This window comes from Plutella xylostella, chromosome 6 (assembly GCF_932276165.1).
Source record: "Plutella xylostella chromosome 6, ilPluXylo3.1, whole genome shotgun sequence".
In the NCBI taxonomy this organism is placed as follows: Eukaryota; Metazoa; Arthropoda; class Insecta; order Lepidoptera; family Plutellidae; genus Plutella; species Plutella xylostella.
The window spans coordinates 11,789,239-11,811,712 of NC_063986.1; the positions used below are offsets into that span (position 1 = coordinate 11,789,239).

At 37.5% G+C, this 22,474-nt stretch overlaps 1 protein-coding gene across 1 annotated transcript in view; it reads left to right on the top strand.

The window, feature by feature from the left end:
* The first annotated feature begins 536 nt into the window (after nt 1-536).
* LOC105381051 (immunoglobulin superfamily DCC subclass member 4) overlaps nt 537-22,474 on the top strand; it is a 60,446-nt gene continuing 38,508 nt past the window's right edge. Inside the window, exon 1 of the mRNA XM_048621875.1 lies at nt 537-688. Coding sequence (XP_048477832.1) covers nt 631-688 — 58 coding nt within the window. The 5' untranslated portion in view covers nt 537-630. The remainder of the gene's footprint in view (nt 689-22,474) is intronic.

Below are 22,474 nucleotides of genomic sequence, written 5' to 3' on the forward strand. Positions count from 1 at the left end.
AAAAAAAACTTGTTTGTACTTGTAAAGATCTTTAACATCAGAGTAAAGCGTATGAAAAATAATTGTATACACAATAAATCAATCTTTAAACGGCTGCTTGTACATATTTCAAATAAAGTACTTATTTATAAATATCGTAGTAGGTCTATGAAAAAAAGTGCGATAAAAAATACTTTGTTACCGCCTACTAAAGGTTTCAGGAACCTTCAATGAACACGAAGTTCGTTGTGAAAATGTAAAAAAAGAGTAGATGTAGAGCATCATAAATATTTGCATAAGAGTACACATTCAATAGGTGCACACTGAAGGAAGTTAGTTTAGATTACTTTAGACAGGCAGGAGCGTTCCCGCCCTTGGGCCAGCGCATTCACGCACGAGATAAATCAAGAACACGTAACATCTCAACTTTTTACTGAAGGACGCGTGCTGCAACCGGAAGCGTAATGCGATTATCGATTGCTACGACAACAGCGCTGAATGAGCGGAGGGGGCGCGGGGCGCGGGGGGCCCGCAGGGGGAGCGCGCGGGGCGGGGGCAGTGCGTCGTGCGCCGCGGGCTGCGACGGACGTGTTCACCCGCAGCCCGCGTAAACAATCAGTTCGCGAGTTCAGTGCAAATGATTCTGTGTTTATGGCGCTCCTACTGCTGCGAGTGTTGTTGCTGGGAGCTCTCGCGGCGGCGGTCGACGGTGGGTGTCTGTGTGTGTGTGTGACGTGTGGAGGTCCCAGGATGAGGACGAGGAGTACGGCTTGTTTACGCCGCGGCCGAGGCCGGCCCGCGCAGGCGCGACGCTACAGAGGGTCAAACACCCGCCTAACCTACAAAACCACGCTCCTATAACCCTCCTAATTGTCATCCATCAAGTGAGTCGATTTAGAGCCATGCTGGACCGCTGGACCGGCGCCTCTGAGGACGTCGCATCGCCATTTCTGACACTTCCCGTTATCCGTGTGTATTTGTTTTTCAACTGCAACTTTCCCTGGTCACGTGGGTTAAGTTTGTATTACGTCATTTGCAAACATATTTTCAGCTTTGTAGAGTTCTTCTATAAATGAGCTTAAAACAAACCGAGTTACACCTAACATCGGCAACATCCTATTAGAAACGAGTTTCCATTCGTTAAACAAGAATCCGGCGAATGTTTACAAGAAAGGCATTTGTAAAGATAAAGAATATAATAGGTCCTAAAGTAGCGCCTTGCGGTACGCCTTCATTGTACCGATCCCATGTCCAATTAAGATACATAATAATGATAGCACTAAAACATGTCTTAAGACAGAGAGTTAATTGGCGCATTTTATGTGAATTTTTGAAATTAGAATATGAATAGAGTATTACGTACCTATTTGCTATTTAAAAAGCAAATGGTCATAAATTTTGTTGATATTTTTATTTATACGAATTTAAAGTTCAAGGAAGGCAATCTATACAAAAATCAGACATGAGTGAAAGTAATAATATAACAATAACACGGAATAAAAAAAAAACTAATATGAATGAAGATGATGAAAGCAAGACAAGGCAAGGGCAAAACGAGTTGGAATATCTATTGCCTAAATGTTTAAATAAACAATTACCTATACAAGAGAGAGAAACGTTTATTAAATTTCAGATAACCCATTTAGGGTGACAATTTCAATGTCTGGAGCAACAAACACGAGACACTGATAATCTAATTGCTAGTACAATTTGAAAAAACATGTCTGCTCACCGTTCGGGATTGAAAATGAACAATTAAATAACATTAATGTTAGCTAGAAACAGGGTTTATCGATAGAAAGGCTTACAGGACTTAAAATCATAGTTTCAAAAGGGAAACCAAACGCTTCGGCTTCATAAAAAAGGTTTCTTGTCATACTGAAGAGCTTGTAGTTGGTCTGAGGAAGAGCTAAACTTGTGCCACTATATTTTGTCCTAGGATATTGGGTTTTCTCAGTAAGAATTATCTGATATCATAATATACTTAATTGAAAGACACTCAACACGAAAATGCTTATGTTCAAAAACTAACCAACAAATTGCAAAATTCTTACAAACGCCTAAAATACCATAATTACTGCAAATATTCTATTAATGTTGTTATTAAATTATGAACATTAAATGTGTAATTAAACTTCCAGCAGATTTCTTAGTTTAATTTTGATATTAGTTTGTTATGTAAATGTTCCAATTAAGATTTTAATGATTCCACTAGTGCGAGTTTAATGTCTATTCTACGACGTATTATTAGGTTGGTATGTTCATTCATGTTTTAGCCTTTTTGTCTTAATAGATTAAATGAAAATATGATGAAAAAGTATTACAGCTTCCGTATTTTCTTTTTAGTCTATTTTAAAACTATTTTGCTTTTTCACATTAAACTTTTTCCATTTCTGTTCATCATCACAACCATCACGTCCACACTGCTAGGGAAGGGGTCTCCTTATAATAAAGGCAGGGTTTTAGATTTCGATTATTAGAACAGACATGCTTGTTGTATGCTACAAAACTTTAACTAAGTACCTATATAATTTCTACCTTTTAACTTCTAATTGGACTCTTTCCTTCCACTTCAAGTGCAGAGTAAGTTTTGTTATCGCATATAACGTCACATTTGAAATTGAACGCTAACCGGCAAATCGCCTCAACGTTTCTTGTGTGGAATACCTCATCTGTCCTTGACACTCTCCTTACCTCGGAAAGGTCGTGGAATTCGATTATTCAATCGAATTGCTAAGGCTTCGGTTCCCTTTTGTGTAATAAGTAAGTAAGATATACAACGACATATTTCTTTGCGGTGCTGGTTCCCGGTACAATAAGATGTAGTACTTCTTCGTAGTTGATACAAATAATAAGTGTTTTTGCTTTGGATTGTAACCTTGGTCGGGCTCCGAGTCGGCAGGAAGTATCAGTAATTGAACATGAGCATAAAGAGTTTTGTGTTCTAATTGTTGATCTAGCAGGTACTAGGCGAGCCCCACTGAGTTAACTGTACCTACGTTATTATAGACCTACTCACGACTTTATTATTGAATTACCTACTTTACAGTCATAACAAGTATCAATGAATATATTTGTAAAAGAGGGTGCCTATTTAGGCATTAAAAGGTATGTACGTTATACGAAGGCAGTCGTAAGTTGCTGGATGTGCATAAGATAACGAAGACCATAAAAATGTTAATAAAGCAGCCGAACTATCAAATTGTCCTTGATACTAGACACAATTTCGTGGACACCGCGACAAAAACTCTACAAGGATACAAACAAAGAAATCCATACATAAATATGAGTTTTTTCGTGATCGAACGTGGACTTGGGAGTAAACTACACAGCCGGGTCGTAAAGAAAAAGGCCTCTTTTTAGATGATGTTTTAGCTTGTGAATAAGTAGCCTTTGAAGGGGCATAAATATTAGTGGTAGGGCCACGGCTGCGTTTAATATTTAAACAACGTGTTGACCTCACTTGTCCCAGCGTTCCATGAGCCGTGGTACCTCACTTTACCTACACACTCAACTTTACTTTAACACTGTGAGGTGTGAGTATTCATGAATGGGCCGCTTATCCTATAATAAATCATACTATTGATAGGCTGAAATATAATTTTGACTTTTTCATATAGGTAGGTCTACCTATATGAAAAAGTCAAAATTATATTTTTGGCGTGGCAATCCTCGGCACCCTCAAATCTAATTCGTGGAAAAACAATCCTAAAATGGAATTTCAATACAAGGAAATTTTACAAATGCCTGTAAAATTTGATTAATTTTCTGCTATTCTGAACGAAAAAGGTTCTTTTTTATATCTGCTGGTTATTGATTGCGAAACATAAGTGCCTGGTAATTCATAATGATTCGTAAGGTTATAGCGATGGGTAACTTTGTTAGACATAAAATAATCCTCCAAAGACTCTCTGAAGGTAATCATAATATCTCTGTTCCAACCAATTTTCTCTCATTAAAACCTGGCTAGACATCCAAATTATTTGTTTTTCGGCTGAAATGGCAACCTTACCTTGATACATTTCATAATTGCGATGTTTGTTTGACCAGCTGATTTGTGCTGGATACCAACAACACGAGAATTCGGACCACACTTCCCACGACGAATACTTGTATGGACTTGTATGACTGCTGCTGTAAGTAGGCGTATGCGCGAGGTGTATGTATGGAACACTCATCCAAATAATGTGTTACAAGGTTGCGACGGACGTCAACCGTGCATGAGTCGCCGTGCTCCGCGAGCGTGGCTCGGTGGGTCCATTACATTACAACACACCGGCACCCTTCTACTCCAATTTGATACTAAAATTAATACAATTAAAATCACGAATCTTAAACCTACCGGAAGGCGTAATTAAGTCGGATATAGTCACAGCAACGAAGGTGGATCATCGTATAGCCACCAATTAGACTGCCCAATTTATAATTTTGATTAAGTTATAGGTATTAGAACATACAAAAAGATCAAAAATCATTAATCTTATGCTCAAAAGAGCGGCGATGACGAGTGAACCATTGCCCATAAGAGGCCATTACGTTTTTTACTCGTGTTTTATAGTTTAAGAAATCTGCGAGGCCGCTAGACGCCGAGTTCTAAGATAATTTATTATCAACATTCCTCGATACAGGAGATGACCGAGCAAGAAGCCACCACTTCTACCAGCGACCTCAAAGCTTAACGACTGGAAAGTGGTCCTTCGCGGGAAAAGAATCCCTACCTATCTATTTGTTGGGTCCGTTTTCCATTACGCAATGGGCAGGGCCGCAAAGTGTCCGATCTGAATAGATCAGGCAAAGAGCCAAGATTTCCGGAATTGGAGGAAATATTTGTGACCCAAATAACTTGAGTTATACGCGTGTTATTTGCCTAAGATGCCTCGCTGCGGCACCACGGATACTCGCACTCTAAACGACAGACGCAGAAGTGTTTATTCTGAGTTGAGAAGTAAGTTTTATTGATTTGGCAGTGACTGAAAATATAGGTACCTAAGTACTTAATTGAAAATATTTAGCACCAGTATGGCCAGGTGAACAGACTGGTAATATACCAGAGTCAGAGTGATGAAATCTACCTTTACCTGAAATACAAAATACGAATTGGATACCTATAGCCGATCCTTCTGATTGGTCTTGCTAGGAGTGTCTGTGTTCGTATAAACATTTAATTTTTCTTATTTAGTAAACCATAACGCTTTCTAAAAAATAAGGTAAGTATTAACTCGATTTTATAGACCTAATTTTTCCCCGTTGCACGTGTATATGTTCGTAGGAAGGTAATCACTTCAAGTATGATTCATAAATAACTTTCAAATTCCTAATAATACCATATTAAAAATCTTATTTGGTTGGTGGAAAAGATAAATCCTTACTAAAAGCTTAAAACCATACTAATTTTTTTTAAACTTAGATTTCTTTATTTAGATTACATTTACTTGGAAGAGAACTTAGTACCTACGTATTTTCTCTCTAGTCGTACCTAATCCATGTTACAGAAATTAAGCTCAAATTAATGAAGTCAATCAAGTAAATTGACTTTACCTGTCTGCCAATTTTCTTAGCGCGAGCTTGTGGTGTTTCCTGGGAGGCGCTCGAGGGCTGGACCAAACCAAATGGAAGACTTACCGAAAATATTAAGAAACTTTACAAGACGTTTCATGAAGATTCCTTCATTGTTATTTACAAACAATATAATAACCAAGTTAAAAACTGCCGGAAGTTTAACAAAAGCTAAGCTGAAACTTTACTTCGTAACCGGAAAATTACTTTTATAAGTTATTTAAATTCACGTTCATTGAATTCATTACTACCTGGGTATTATAGAGGCATACAGATAAAAGTAGATTTTTTTCTGAGAAAATTGGTCGAAACCTGTGATTTTATAACGAGGGTACACCCGAGTCCACGTTGTTCTATGGATAATAGAGTTGTGACATAATTTATTATTATGAGTTTGAGATAATATTGACCATCTAAATTTGCCGCACAGGCGCACGGATTAAGTACTTTTTCTTAGCGTGTTGTCGGTGACAAACACAAGAGCTAGAATAGGGTTTATCACCATGGTGTAAAGATTTGGCAGCCAGATTAGTGGTTAGTCACTGACTGCCCACGGTGCGCCGGTGCTGCCTTCACAGGAGGCACCTTTCATGCACTCCAGATATTTATTACCTCGGTCCTCATTTGCGGGTTTGCTAAGAGTTAGGTAGAGAAAGCTAGAGAATTGGGTACGGAATGCTAGACGTAAAGCTGCCGACACAGAAAGAAAGCTGAAAACTTATAAGCCCTTACTTTTCTGATAAGCGCGCGGGAAAAATATCCATAGTAAAGTAATCGCTTATAAGTTTTCAGCTTTCTTTCTGTATACTGCCTTACATAATGTTATACGTACTGCCTATACCGTCTAACATACATAGGTATTATCCTTGCTACTGGCACATTTCTAGCGCGTAGCTACAAATTACCCTCATTAGATCTCCGTCTTCACAACACGTGTTCTGCCAAAACATGTTGTTCGTCTGTTCGTGGTTACGATGATATTAATTACATGATGATGATCGTTGCTGAAAAGTATCATGTAGCGTTAGATAACGCCAGATGTTTCATTATCCGCATAGAAATAGTAGGAAGTAGCTATGAATATGGGCAACAATATGGGTGCTTTTCCACCAGACGCTTGCTATGCTAGGGATGCTTTCTATATGCTGCACCGATCATATTATTCATTGGTTTACAAATGTTTCATTAGGTTACCTAACAAGTATGGGGACTAATGTTGTTTTACAAAATTAAGATTTTAAATGTTTTGAAGTCATTTCCGCAACAATGCTGTGCGGCGGCGTAAGTACGGTAGTATACCTACTGCTCCCTTGTCCTACCACAACCAACTTGTTGGACCTAAACATTTATTTTCAGTTAACAATTAAATTTTAAATTATTTTTTATATGACATCACTAGCTTGCGTGAGAACAAGCTAAAAACTGTTGAGCAATTAAATTCAGTGATCGGTACGACCACGCCGGCCGTTCCACGTAACGTGTGAGTGCGACCCGTGGAAAATGGCTATCCGTGATAGATCTAGAGCCGTCGGATATTTAAATAGCCTTCAACTGTACTGATAGTTGAAGACCTATTTCGGTCTCCGACATATTATGGAACCCTAGTGTGAGGAGTACCAGTTTTTATTGTCAACGCCGTGGTTAGTTTGAGACTTTGACTACAAAATCGCTACTTGCAATACACAGGTACGTAAGGTATTTATCATTTCCCAGCGGACCTGCCTCAACTTTCAAGTGCATAATTCAGTCAATTTTGTCGAAGAGCGGAATAGGCGTGACAACGACAAAAAATATCACAGATTAAACACACCAAGCCCGCGCCGGGCCCCTTTTCCTAGTTTCGTAGCGTCAAGGTTAAAATGAATCAGTTTTTGATATAGTCATTCCAGTTACAAGCCAATAAATTGATTTTTATGGTGTTTTTTGCGATATTCCCGTAGGTACTTCTGATCGATCACACTTCATTTTTCCGGTGATACCTACTCGTAACTTTACTATCATGGGTTTACCTACACCAAACAAAGAACTAAATAACTTCCTTCATATCGTTTCTTGATTTAAATCTATCAATTTAGACTTTAATGCTTTGTTCAACTTTATATTTTTATTAACATCAAGTCTACCCGGAGCTCACACTCACATTTGTACAGAAGAGGTCCGTATGTTGAAAGCAAGTCCAACTAAATAGTGGCTCTAACAATTCCGTTCTAAACTCGTATTGTGCAGGTCGGCAGTGGGTACGCACGGATGGTGGCGTATAAATAATTATAATATGCGTATTTAAATATATGTTACGATCAAGGACAGCGGTCCTGCTTCCATTCAATGATTGGCTCTTGATGTAGAGACGTGACGAGTATCGGTAAACCATTCTATCGATAAAGTCCTAACTTTTTTTTGAACATTTGCCCTCCTATTTCAGATTGGGATCCAACTCTAACCAAGTGTAATTCTATAATTATCATTATCATATAATCAGAAAGTACCTAACAGAAAGATCGCTCGAAGTCTGATTGTTCAAGCCATGGAAAGTGCAATTTATTGCTGAAATCGGCGCGTTTTGATACATAATTAAGTTACTTACTATACTTTTGAAGCAGCGGTCCGGAACATCAAGATTTTATCAATGTTATCATATAGGTAATAGTTATCGATAAGTGTGTTCGACATCACTACGTGAGTCGCCAGACAGTTGGACTGGTCGGCACAAAGCTCGGCTTTATTCTAAATCAGGTTACGTCGCTCTCAAATATACTGCCATTTTTTTTGTCAAAACGTCTTTTCATTTTGTGCCAGACATTAGATAACGAGCAAGGGTGGGAACTTGCGTTAGAAATTGACAGCTCCAGTTCTGCAGATTTGAATTTAGAAGCTTAAGATTGACATTTAATAAGTATTTTTTTATTATTGAATGCTAGTATCGGTAGATCGATCGTTAGGAGAGGCCTATGTCCAACAGTGGACTACAGAAGGCTGAGAGAGAGAGAGAGAGAGTATCGGTAATTTATTTTGAAAGAGTTAAAATATTATTTTCCAGTTTTTTTAAACAGCCTAGTTTTTTCCTAGACCTTGAATTGATATTATGATGTTTGTTTTCGTGAAAAGTTGCTTACTGTTCCTCGCTGGGAAGTCGATCCAGGCGACGGAAGCGTCATCGTTTTGTTTTTCCTTATTTACAGTTGTTTTTCATTTTGGTTCACTTTTGCTGAAACAATCTAAACTTAACTTACCGACATAATAATAATATATGATTTGATCATAATAATAAATGCTATGCTAGTACCAACTGCCACAATAAGTACCTTGTATTGTATCATTATAATGATAGATACTTACTCTTATGTCGATGAAAAACAGCCATTCTATTTACATCGATCAAAAATCGCTGGATTTTTGTGAGTAATAAAAAAACATGTTAGCACACCCAGAATGTAGCCGAATCTAGTTCTCACGATTGAAATCCTAGAAAAAATAACAAGTTCTAGGACCCGTTTGCAGAATTTAGCCATTATCTTAACTGATACTAGACCTTACTACAGTTTTTGGCATATTTTATACTTAGTAGTAAGCAAAAGAAAAGGAACGAATGAATAGTTGGTAATAATAAGTGGTCGGTATACTCTAAAAAAATTTGAATTAAAAAAATGGACTACCACTTTTCTAATGTCGTTAACATAATTTTATGCAGAAACAGAAAATTTACTAATCACAATTGCCTAATAATAATCTAAAAATCAAATATGCGTATTTTTATTTTTATTCTTATTGTAATAATATCTAATTATAAATATGAAAATTTTAAATAAAATAAATTTAATAGCAATTAATTTTATATAAAATAAATAATTTTAATTAATTAATTACTCATGGATATTGTCAATACTGGATTTTCATTAATTATTTAATCTATTGTAGTAGGTATTTAGTTATTAAATACATACTAGTTCTATATTTTAGAGATAATTTTACAACATTTGTTTTACCTTATTTGTGATAAAGTTTTTGTAATACACGTTTCAATTTATTAGTTATGTCTGCATGTTAATTTTAAGCATGTTAAATTTATATTAAGTCTACCAAATTGTACAAGTAAAACTCACAAACTGTGCTATCTTATGGAGGGCACTGTTGCCTGTAATACAGGGATGACCTAGCACGGGTAACAGTGACACTATTTAATTGTAATGTTACTATTTTACTGCTCAAATAAATTTTATTTTTTATTTTTATTTTATAAATACAGTAGGGGCCTAGCCATTAATAAAGTTCAATTTTACTGAACATAAAAAAATAATTCTGACAATAATTATCTCTGTCGTATGATTCGGTTATTCATGTCATTACAGTTGCTTCTTTACCTAAGTAGCCCTCATAATAGTGTATGATGGCACAAACGTTCCTATTTATTTATTAAGTACCTATTTATTGCATAATTACTTAGCTAACTTGTGTAACCCTGAATAAAGATCAGAATATAATTATCCCAGAAAATGTTAGTGTAAATGTGTTGTGCTAGTCTAACTTAGGTAGATTTTCTTACATAAATTATAGAATTGAGATATTATTTATCTCAATCTCTATCTAAATTTGGTAAAACAAATAGGGTACTTATATAAATGTGGAGGTTTTCTCTAGGAAGAAGGCCGTGTGAAAACGTAGCTTTGGCATTAACATTCTATCTGCACTAGCGCGACACAGCCTTAACAAGACAACCAGTGCCTTCAGTAGACCTGCGGTTAGACCACGGTTAGACTATCTGATCCCGAAGCCTATTAATTAGGTTTCAAAGGTGAAACGATCTCACACGTCGCGTAGACTACATGTAGGTAAGTATATAATATAGGAGTCTACATACGTTTATTCACAAACGACACAAGATCTAATTTGTGAAGTAAATAGAGTTGGCGCATTAGGAAACACTAAACACAAAAAGTACGAGTGATATTAGGGGTTCTCGCGGGTTACGAGGCGTTTAACTGATGCCTAGTTAATGTAGTTCTAGACTAGAGGTAGGTATTGTTGGAACGTCTGCGGCTTAGATTAAGAATATACGAACAAGATGATGTGAAAAAACTGTTCGCATTTTGTTTACTGTCAAATCGTTTTAAGTTCAGCCTAATGACAACCATTGTACCAATGAATAAAGTCACAGATCTTCTAACCAAACTAGTCAATTCAAAATAAGGTCTCAGTGGTAGAAGTGGGGTGACATTTGTCGAGACGTTTCTTTTGCACCACTCTCCATCTAGTTCGTTCGTTTAAAATATCGTTGGGGCCTCCCGTAGTGGCGTAGTACTCTGCAAACTGCGCGGTTATAAATTTAAGTATAACTAATACGCATCGTGCGATTAATTCACCGAATGTTGACGGCATTTTTGCTGCCGCTGAGGCCCCGGACAATGACCCCGGCACAGACTAGCGACTCACGCAGATACGATTTTTAGTATAGTTGGATTTGGTGGCTGTTACACGTGTAAAATGCTACGCTCAACTTCGGCAAACTAAGGTCTAGGTACATGAGGTGACATTGATATTATCACGTCCTTCATATTTAAGATGATTCCTTAGACTATGTTAAATTTCATTATTACACACGACTGCTCCGTGTAACGTTCTTCATGTTATAAATAGCTAATAATCTATGACAAAGCGTCACATCAAAGATCGTTATGAAGTATTTTTTCTGTTCTCTTACGCACAAGCGATTTGGGCCGCCTGACCTTGCTCACGGCACAACTAAGCGAATTTAGAAGTCTTGTAAAACGCAATACGCCGATACAAACTGATGTGGAAACGTGTATTTTTAAATCGGACGGTTAGAGAGGCTCGCGGGGTTGGGCCTGGCGTTTTAGATGCTACGTCGAGTCGCCGCTAATTTTCCATTTCCCAACGGCCGTATTATTATTTAGGCTCTTTCACGTTGTAACTTTATAACTCACGTTAGCTATATTTGTAAGAAAATCGATTTTGTCGGTGACTTCCGGTGGCTATTTTGGTGTTTGGTGACCTAGAAGGTTGAAACTCTATAATTAAGGCGAAGTCGCACTCGTCCAGTGTTCGCACTTGACCCGCTTCAGTTTCAGCCTCGTGTCATTATTTATCAATAAACGAGCTCGTGTTTGTGTCTGAAAGTGCGTATCTGCGGAGAGTAGTACCGCCTACATTCCTACACAACTACAGTAATACGCTCAACGGTTCTGTTTGCGTAAATTCCATCCAATGTCATAACTCGGAAATATTTACACGCCTCGCTATTTTTAGGTGTTTTTGTAGAGGCCCTTTTGTGTTTTACATTTGTATTACGCAGCAATAGAGACTGTGCGTTACGTGGCTATCTAAATGTTATGTTTTACACTGCTCTACCATATAATGTACCTAAGTGCCATATATACCTATATTGGTAAATAGAAAAGATTGCGTTTGACAGAAACTCAACTGAATTAATGAATATACTTAGTTACTAAAACAACTAGGTATAGGTTAGGTAAGTACCTTTCCCCACCAAACACAATTTCCGTCTAAAATAAATGTTTTCCGGGAGGTAAACATAAACTGTTTGTTTTCGTCTTCCGAATTGCTGAATAATTTGATGTTTTGTGAGAGCGATGAGAGATGGTACCTACACAACCTAACTTGTATCATCTCTTTACTACGTAGGACCTGTAAGGGGTAAGAGGCAATATAAATATATTATTTTAAATTCATAATTTCCAATATTATAAATAAATATCGATTTCACCTGATATAGTTATTTTTTAAAAAAAAACCTCTAATCCATAATGTCATTCAGAAAAATTCTAATCTTTTACCTTTTTTTGTAGGTTTCCTTTTAAGTTTGATTGTAAATAATACTGTAGATGCTACTTATAAATGTATCTACTCAAACCCACCATTAATAATAGGAACCTCCCCAATTTTTTGTAAATTTAGATAACACAAACAACCTAATTACCTACTGAAACATTCATGAGTTTTCCCAAACGTTCCAAACTTCTCATACCGTCACGAAACCGGCCTCATTATCTGATTGATTCGAACCGTAAAATGAAAACGTCGACTTTTGTCGTAACACGGAGCGTTCCGTTAACTAGCGCGCAACCACCCCCCTCTGCCCCCTCCACGCGCCTACCGCTGCCTCATTAAAAAAATGCAACAGAAACTATCCACAATCCTCGGGGTTTATTAAAAAAAAGCAGAGAGGACGTAATCAAAACGAGTGCTCTTGGGTTTCCCGCCGCAGCGCTCCGCCGTGCGCACGTCAAAAGTTCATTCAACTACTGCAAGAGCGCCATTTTGAAAATTTAGCTTTCTCCATTCATAAAAATTTGTTTGTTTTTCATGGGTACTCGTAATTCGCTTACGCGTATCTTCGTACCTACTAGGCCAGAGAAACAATACCTTCTGAACCCAGAAATTGCGTACCTGTAAATAATCGCGGTAAGCTTGATTCATATTCATTTTGAGGTCGAGATGGTAGGGGAGACCGGGGACAAAAGTAACAGTTTGTAGTTTCTGTCTGATTTCTCGTTATTAATAACATTTACGATAAAATAAATATAGTCATATAAAACTTTCGTTTATAGTCTACAAATATCCATTATTACTTTACTTATTACACCTCGAATTTTGGCATTTCTAAAGCCTCAAAAAAAAAGGGAAATCGTTACTTTCGACCCCATGGTCAGGACGAAAGTAACAAGGCATGGGTCGTAAGTAACAACCCATAAATTCTGCCCAATGTTATACATACGATTCAAAAGAAAGAACAAAAAAAATAATAAAATTATTTAGTTAAGAAAACTTCTTACAAAACTATCGAAACTAAAAAAACTTATGACTTATTGACAAAACTAAAAAAACTTCTTAATATAAACTGTAAAAGAGATCCATCATTTAAACTGAGTAACTGATAAGAAGTAATCATAAGTAATGATAAGATCTAATCAAAACAACAAAAAATAAAAAATAAAAAATTTGACATGGCAAACTTACGTAAGTAATTTGTTACTTTTGTCCTGCCGCGAGCTGTTACTTTTGTACCCATCCCCATTTTTGAAATATCAGGCGACATAACTTTAAAACAGCACGTGTTATTCGAAAACAATTTATGACATGCTACAGACCATCTTATAATGAATCAATAAACAAATAGTCATATGGTTCTTGGCATCTTAATTCTACGTAAACACTAAATGAATAAACACCCAAAAACTTACTTTTGGTGTGTAAAATCACGAAATGCTCACTAAAACAACCTTGCACCGCGGCACGGGCGCGGAAAATGATATCATGCGTGGGGGGCATCGCATGCTGACTACCAGCGGTCGCTTGGGAAGTTAAGGCTATTGGGGAAGTCCACAGAGTCTTTGTTACTTTCTACCCGCTGTTACTTTTGTCCCCGGTCTCCCCTACTACCATCATGCCATCCATCCATACCATCATGGTAGGTACTTAACCATAACCCATGGTGTATGGATATTAAATAGGTACCCAGTAGGTTTATTCTATAATGGCAATGACGTCAAACAGCAAACTCTTGAAGCGCGACCGACTATCATCTTTCACGGGTTAGCGGTAGTGATAATGATAATTCGACTTATTCGTCCTACCATAACGTGGTTCGTGGTTAATTAAGATTAGAATTGAAGCTAACTGTCTCTTTGCATGGAAATTATACGTAATTTTTGAAGAGGGGATAAACATTTGCTGTTTTCTCAAATACGGTAAAGCATTTTTAACGCTTTACTGTGACAATAATCATGCCACCATCATTACCAGCACGAGGCGAGTGCAGTGACGATGACGATGACGCACTTGACCGGTTTCCGTTACCATCACGTAGACACATTATTGTACACTGAAAAGCCATTTGTACCCTAATCTAGGTCTTATCATGCTGGAGTTAAGACCTAAGCCCCTGAACCCGGGGGTTGCAGGCTGCGGGGCATCGACCCCAGCTTTCACTGTGCTACGCCGGCTCGGCTCGGGAAAACCTAAGTGCAGTGTGAAACGTGCAGCATAGAATATGCGGCGCTGAGTGCAGTATATTTGTAGGTTGGTTGCTATTAGGGTACTGTGCCGAATGTTTTCAGCTTTGATTCGGTTCAAGATGCATTTGAAAGCTTTAGTAAGGTGGCAGACTTATTAAATTTCACACTCATCTAAATTAGTACCTATTAATTAAAAAAAAACATTTACGTGCAATCAAAAAGTTCCACCTGGCATTGTCGTTCCAAATATCACTAATTAAGTACATCTCTAGAATTCCATTGCAAAGACCTCTCGCGATATAACCTAATCTCTCCAATCTGGGAAAGTTTGTAGCTAAACTTATTCTTAGATTAAGTAAATTAAATTACGACATTCCGACCTTTGGGCAGACACCTCCTTAACAGAAGATTTCCATTAATAGTCTTCAATGTACCTAATTGTTGCCGTCAACTGGTCTGTAAAACCCTCCCTTAGCTAGCAAAAATCAACAAATTATTCACTTTTTTCTAAATCAATGAGCAATATTTTTTAAAAACGACTTCGAATCAAGTAGTTATGGATTTAGTAAACTTTATTCTTCTATGTAAGTTGTTGGGATATCTCCCAGTCCCTCCTGAATCCAAGGACATTAGATCCATCAATTATGGACGCCAAGCTAACACAGATTCTTCCACATTTAGATAGTTTTAAATTTGCATCAAAGTTACCTGAAGTGGTTTACGTTAACTCATGTTACTACATATTCGTTGTTCAAATACCTAGTGCAGGCAAATAAACACAAAGTAAGAATTCGAAAAAAAAAACACAGGTGCAAATTGCAACAAAGAAAGTAATAAGTAAGTAGATAGATTCATACCTAGGTGCGTAAAGAAAGTTTATCCATACAAGAGGGATTTGCCACACCCTCTTTACTGAGAGGTTATTCAGGGCACTAAAGCGTTTCTAATGTGATATTAGAAAAGAGACGGAAAACCTAAACTATGAAACGATAGTAGCACGTGTCGTTCAAACACTTGAAATGAAATATAATAATGTGATAGACCAACCTAGGTATTGTGAAATAAATTTATATTCATTTTAAAATGACATATAGTACCTAATTCTTAACAAAAGAATAAATTATTAAACAATTCCCTATTCGAAAGAAGCTGTCTACGGAGAAGAACGTCTAGGGCTAGGGCAAGAGACTCCTAAGCCATCTTTTGAAATATTGAATTGTGTCTAAACTACTAAAATAACAGCTGTTAGTTCAGCATATAGTAGTGTTTACATTTCAGCGCTTTGGGATCGTTTCTATAGCTCCCTCCGTGTTAATTTTAACGCATTCACGGTACCGCTGTACCAAGACTTGAGTGTCCAGAATACCGCGCCACGGACGCACTTGACACGCAACTATCGCTTCTCGTGCCGAGTGTCATCGACAAGGCATGCGAGGAGATAGGCCTAGTCGTGACTTCCTGTGCTCAGCCGCAGAGTCGGATTCAGCGAGAGTTGCTAATGCTGGCACCTCTTGGCTATTCGATTTGTGATTGGATATTTGCTGTATTTGCCAAATATACCAAAAAATTTGGAAAATTCGGCAATAATTTTGGCGAGTACACTGACTACACATGTTAGTTTTGGCAAATACGCCAATACGAATAGTCAAGTGGGGTGGTAGGTGGTAGCATAAGATTTGTATGGTGTTGATGGTTTTGATTAAGTATAGTTAAAAAAAAAACACGCACTCACGCCTTGTACTAATGTACTCCCTTGCGGGGTAGGCAGAGGTGCATTGCTGCACCCACTTTTCGCCAGAGTGTTATGTTAGTCCCAATGTAATAGGGGGCGGGCCTATTGCCATTTTACGAGCACATCCAAGACCCGAGAACAAATATCTGTGTTTAAACAAATATCTGCCCCAGCCGGGAATCGAACCCGGGACCATCGGCTCAGTAGTCAGGTCACTAACCACTACGCCATTCGGTCGTCATATAGTTGTAAAGGATAAACTTGTAAAATAGTCCTACACAATTCCCATTAGTAACTTTTTACAGAGCGTTTGAGTTTGGAACGCTCTCATCAGGCAACCAAAAAGTCCTTCTTATTAAAATAAGTTTATTCACAGCTACGATATCAACAGCAGACAGACACTCACTCCTTAGGACTTATTTAATAATACTTACCTATCTTTGGAACTCGGTTTGAAGACTATAGAGTTACAGCAGCCTTTAGTTAAAAGTAAACTGTAACTCAAGCGATGATGTAACAATAATTTCGTACTAGTTCATTAGCTTCTGTAAGTTTCGCAGTTCCGTACTTAATTATTTCCTACTATTGGGAATTTGTAATTATCAGTTCCTCGAAAACAAAGCTCGGGGTTCGCGCCGCTTTCGTCGAAGCTTCACTTAGCTCACTTCTTTAAGCGAGAAGCTCTGCTTCTCGCTTAAATACAGCAAGATCACATTTGAGTTTAAACGACCTGTATTTTTTTACAATTGTTTTTTTTTACGGATTCGTTGTTTCATGTCATTCATGATAAATTATTGAAAACGTCCCCCCTTTTTTATTGAATTAAATATTGTTTAACTTTTAAATCCCTCAATCATCACGATGCAACTGAGGTAGATAAGTTAGTTATACCTTTTACCTGTTCCTTCCTCATCACTGTCGCCTGACTCACTTCAGTTCGCAAGTACCTGAGTGCACGTGAGTCACACCGCGCAGGGTGCATGTCCAGTGGCCGGCCCCACAGTCCCTACATGTAATTCGAATGCAAGTCGTACGATGACGCGTCTTACATCGTCGAAGTATAAAAATATAAATGGTCAAAAGTTGTGCGCTGGGATTTGCTTGAAGAAAGCTTTCTAAATGCAAGAAAACAGTAACGCCATACCCTTCGTTTGAACATACACATACCTACATAAGCGATTTATAAATTAAAGGGTGAATATTAAACAATGATTAAAAACAGTGTTTCCAAAGACCTGAATGAGACTTCGCAAACATAAGCTTCCACGCAACAGTGGCTTAGTGCTTCGTAAGCTCCGCGGGTGCGGACATAGGGAGCTAGTTTCGGAATGTGGTCAATAATCGTTACGTTATTACTGCCCCCCCCCCTCCCGCGCCCTCGCCCCCCCGCACATTCCTGCGCGCGGCATGCAAAGCCTAGTGGAGTCACCATCGTTTGAGGTGTTTTGGAGACATGAAGGTTAATGATAGATATTTAAAAATAAATAAATAACAACACACAGTATTCAATGTACTTCTCTGCATATGCCTTCCTAGTACTTAAATGTTGCAAAATATGTAGTATAATAGCGTAAGTAGTAAAATATAATAACTTTTCGAATTCTACCTCTCTTTCGAAACCTACTTTTTAAATTATGGAGCTGTACAAAATCATTTCAGAATGACGAGCTGGGTCACCCAGTAACTTTTATAATTATGTGAGTGCTACAAAACATTAAGTTTCCAAAAATCCACCTTTCAAAAAGTTCTTGTCCTCCCTATCGCCTGGCAGCGTGGTCGCCCGCCTGCGCCGGCGCAGGTTGAATGCACCGAGCGAGCCGCCACCAGCTGGCCGCCATTGCACCGCCACCAGGGACCTCACTTTAGCATCGCAAAAATCTAACGAACGAAGGATGTTATGCAATCGATACGTTTAATACAACCAGATAGAGTCGTGGTTAGCGAAAGCGTAGCTTCGAAACTTTGTTTTTGGTACGTTAGACTGACCCCTCAGGAACTAGGCACATTCTTACTGATTTCTATTGTATTGAGCTTTGAGCTTTATCCGTTAGCTGGAAGTTACTTGGACAGTAGTCGCAGTGTAGTGACTTGCACAAATATTTCAGTAGGAGAGTAATTTTAAGTTAAAAACGCCTACTTCTACACCTGCGAATTATAGTGAGAATGATTTGGCGCAATATTGAGTCGTTTAAGAATCTAATCACTCTTCCATTCATTAAGATTTAATAAATATTTTGGGCTTTTTAAATAATGACCAATTTAAAGACTTAACTCCGACCATAATAATGGGTACTTATGTTATTTAAGTCACATCAAAGACTTAATAAGTAGTTTATTTTACATAGAGGTAGGTAGGTATGTTGTTTAGATACTCCAAATTAAAGATCCGTTCTCACAGCTCTTAGAATACAACGATTTACAAGAAGTGTCTCAATGTATTGTTACAAAAGTAATTTGATACCTTTCGGAACGTATAATCGAATCTAAGATACTGATTTATTTTGATTACTGCCGTGTGAAAATGACACCCACAGTGACGGTAAATAATAATAAAGACTCATATTACTACAACGACGTCTCGACAAATCAGTTTTGATAGGGAAACAATAATATCACTGTTAACATACTATATTTGTTTATGAAAATTATGTAGACATTTTCTTCCTGAACTATATTTTATACTCTTCTTTGTTTTCTCCGTTTTGTAGCGATCCAATAGGATCGGAAAAAGTGGGATGGCTGAAAATAAAGCATATAATTAATTATTATACCTATCACAAGTCACAATCTTTTATCCTGAAAAGCACGCGGTTAAACTTCTACGATACATAAAATATGTAGCTTTAGACAACAACATAAGCAGTCAACAATCGATATTTGATTTGATATTTCAATACCACGGGTGATTAGGCAGCGACTGTTCCAACTTCACAACACAATCGAACCTTCTGTAGGGGTCTGTATGATGAGGTTATTCTGTTATTGTTCTAGGAACATTTTATTTGACGCCTGATGATTTTTTGAAATATTACATCCTACCAGTAAATGTAGTCTTATCCCATCTCCCCCTCCTCAATTCAAGGTAGGTATATGAGGGATGACGTGAGTAGAATCTCTTTTATTAAAATCTTTTATAAATTCAAAAGTAATTTTCTTGTAACTTTGTTTCAATTACTTATTTTAATATTGAGCTTCGTGTCGATCTTAAGTTCTTTCTTATTTAATAAAAAGCTTCAACTAATTTTCTTCATAATTGAAGAAATTTAATTAAACCTAATTAAAATTTACACGGTATAGCTGTCGCAGGCAACTGGTTTAATCACCTGTTTGATTGAACCACTAGCCCGTTCATTGGATGGCGCTGTTCAGTTGTATGACTAGGCCGAACGTTGATTGTACAAGCGTCACAAAACGTCCAACTAGTTAGCTGACTTAAAATCAGTCAGGTGGTGAATAAAACAAATATGGCGTCTAACAGCTAACAGCTGACACAAAAAGCATATATTGTTAGTTTTTTGCAAATAAATTAGCTTTAAAGTGCGTTATTTGTGTTAAAATAGTGTGACAACATGGATTTACCTATTATTACGCCGCGGGCGGATAGTTTCAAAGAAAAAAAGTGTCGAAACTGGATAATTATGAGCAACAATATGAAGGTACGTTTATTGTTATTGTTTAGTTCATTTGTGAGATAAGAGCTTTGTAACATAGTCTTTTTGTTGACTCTTGTCTGGTGATGTTCGCCCTAATTAGACATTACAAAGTTGCTATACTATATCCCATTCAACGACTTCGCTGAATGACGTTCAGTCAAGACGTCGAACGTTACAATCAACGACTTGACGAGTTGTCCTTTAGTCATACAACTGAATAGCGCCATCCAATGAACGGGCTAGTGGTTCAATCAAACAGGAGATTAAACCAGTTGCCTGCGACATAGCTATGTTATAATTACACTTACTTTGTTTTGTTTTTATCAAAAAGCTAATCGGATAATAATGATGATCAGCGATAGAAAGCCTGATAACTTGATAAGTGTGTAAAGATAATTATTATAATTACAAAATTATTATAATTATAAATGCTTTTCCTTTGTCGGTGGTTAAAGCTATTCAGGCGTGGAGGATTGTGCAGTTTTTTTCCAATATTTCTAGCCGCTTTTGTAGAGGACCTTCCGCTTTTCTGTGCCATATCACGTTTTTATATACTTGGGGAAACTATGTAGGTAGGTATACATATTTTTATGTATAAGCTGTAGGTTCACAAAAAATAATGTTACGGTTACATATTCCACATAATAAAAAAAAAAATATTTGAAAAAAATACAGATACAGTTAAATTTTAATCCGTGGTCTATAAACTAGGATTCGCTGTCCTATGAGGACCAGGCACCGTCGTTTATATTTTGGATTAATCGATCACACAAATCGAATCCTAACTAAGTTTATTTAACTACTACACAATTTAGGTATCCGAACTGTAGGTAGGTACTTGGGATTTTGATACTTTCACGTCTACGAGCCCCTAGAATGGTAGATAGTTCGCGATGTACTAATAGCTCGTCCACATTCTTTATCGATGTTTTTCCAACATGATCCGGCCGCACTCACCGCGGACAAAAAGCGAACAATTCCATGCGAAGGTGAAAGGTCTCTATTGACATTACAGTCGAAACTGTCGGAAGTAGCCGTTACAGTTAGGTCACTAGTGGTTGTCCTGTGCTACTTTGGAGAGGTTCTGTGACTTCTATGTGAATTCAAAAAGTACTAGTAGTTAGTATACTAAATTAAGTATGATTATGAAATTATTAGTATGAATTTAGGCTCGCTTCCGAGTCACCTCTGATAACACGACAAAGCAACTTCTTAAGTTTTTATTAATCGTGCATGATGATAATGATCTTTAATAATTTACAAACTATACTCCCCGTTCTGAAAGAGCCTTTCGTCTGTTGCTCGGGACGATGTAGAGTGCACGTCATGTAATGTTGGCGTGACCAGGTCCAGTCCAGGGCACGCGGGGGTGCGGTGGTGTGGGGGGTGCGGGGGGCGGGGTCGGAGCCCCGCGAGTCCTGTGACCATAGAGGGGGCACGAAGGTCTTCCAGGAGTTTCAGCGATCAGTAATACCGTATCCAAGCGTTACCAAATGCGACAGTTTCGTTGTATATTGGCGATTTAACGTCAGTGTTGTATGGACGATCCATTGCACAAGCAGCAATGTACTGCAAATTCAATATGGCTGGCTTGAATGAATGCGGAGCGGTTTCTATGAAAAGTTTAGCTGCGAGCTTTTAAAAGTGTCAAAGCTGAAAGAAATGCGCTCCATACAGACATAGTTTGGTGTCCTTGTGAACTACCTCTAGTGACATAAATGGTCAGTTGATATCTCTAGCAATCCCTTATCGGGTAAACGCCTTTCTCTCTCCCTCGTGTTTGTATCTCCCTTTAAACCACACACGATATACTTGTAGGTACCTCAATGACCTTTACAGTGAGTAGGAATGAAAGGGTATTTCAGTTAATGATGTCACTGACTCCTTAATTCCATGTGTGGGCATAAATGGAAGATAAACATATTTATCTCGCATGATGAGTGTGTCGGCATAGATGTTATGTTTCATTTATAGTAATTTATACCATAAAAAATATAGCCAACTCGTAAAATGGCCGTTATTATCAGATCATTGTTGTCGTTGACCTAATAAAAACAAACTTGAAATAGATCGAGATCGGTGGACAAATAAAATGGCACTCAAATGAACATCAAACGAAGCATCAATAATAAAATACACATCTATAGACTCTTAAATGTGTAACTTTTTATTTATTTCTGAATGTGAATTATCTTAAATATGAATATGAACTTCGTGTTGTTAAATTTGATTTCCCTCGGGGACAGGGGTGGATCGCAAGTAAGTATTTGTATGGCACAACGATTCCAATAAGTGAATTTTGAAGACATAAGGTGAAGAAGTATATTTTTTATATACATAATTTTATTGATAACTGGGGGTAGGTACATACGCACTTTTCCTCTTTTTTTTATTTTTTAGTGCAGTTTAAAACGAACGTGTTTATACACCTATATACCCTATCTTACAAATAACTTCGACGTTGTAAAGTGTAGTTGTAGAGATGGATTTTATTTATTTATTTATTTATTTATTTTATTTATTGCCGTTCCATGTGTCACTGTGGAACTTTTTCATTGCTCGTC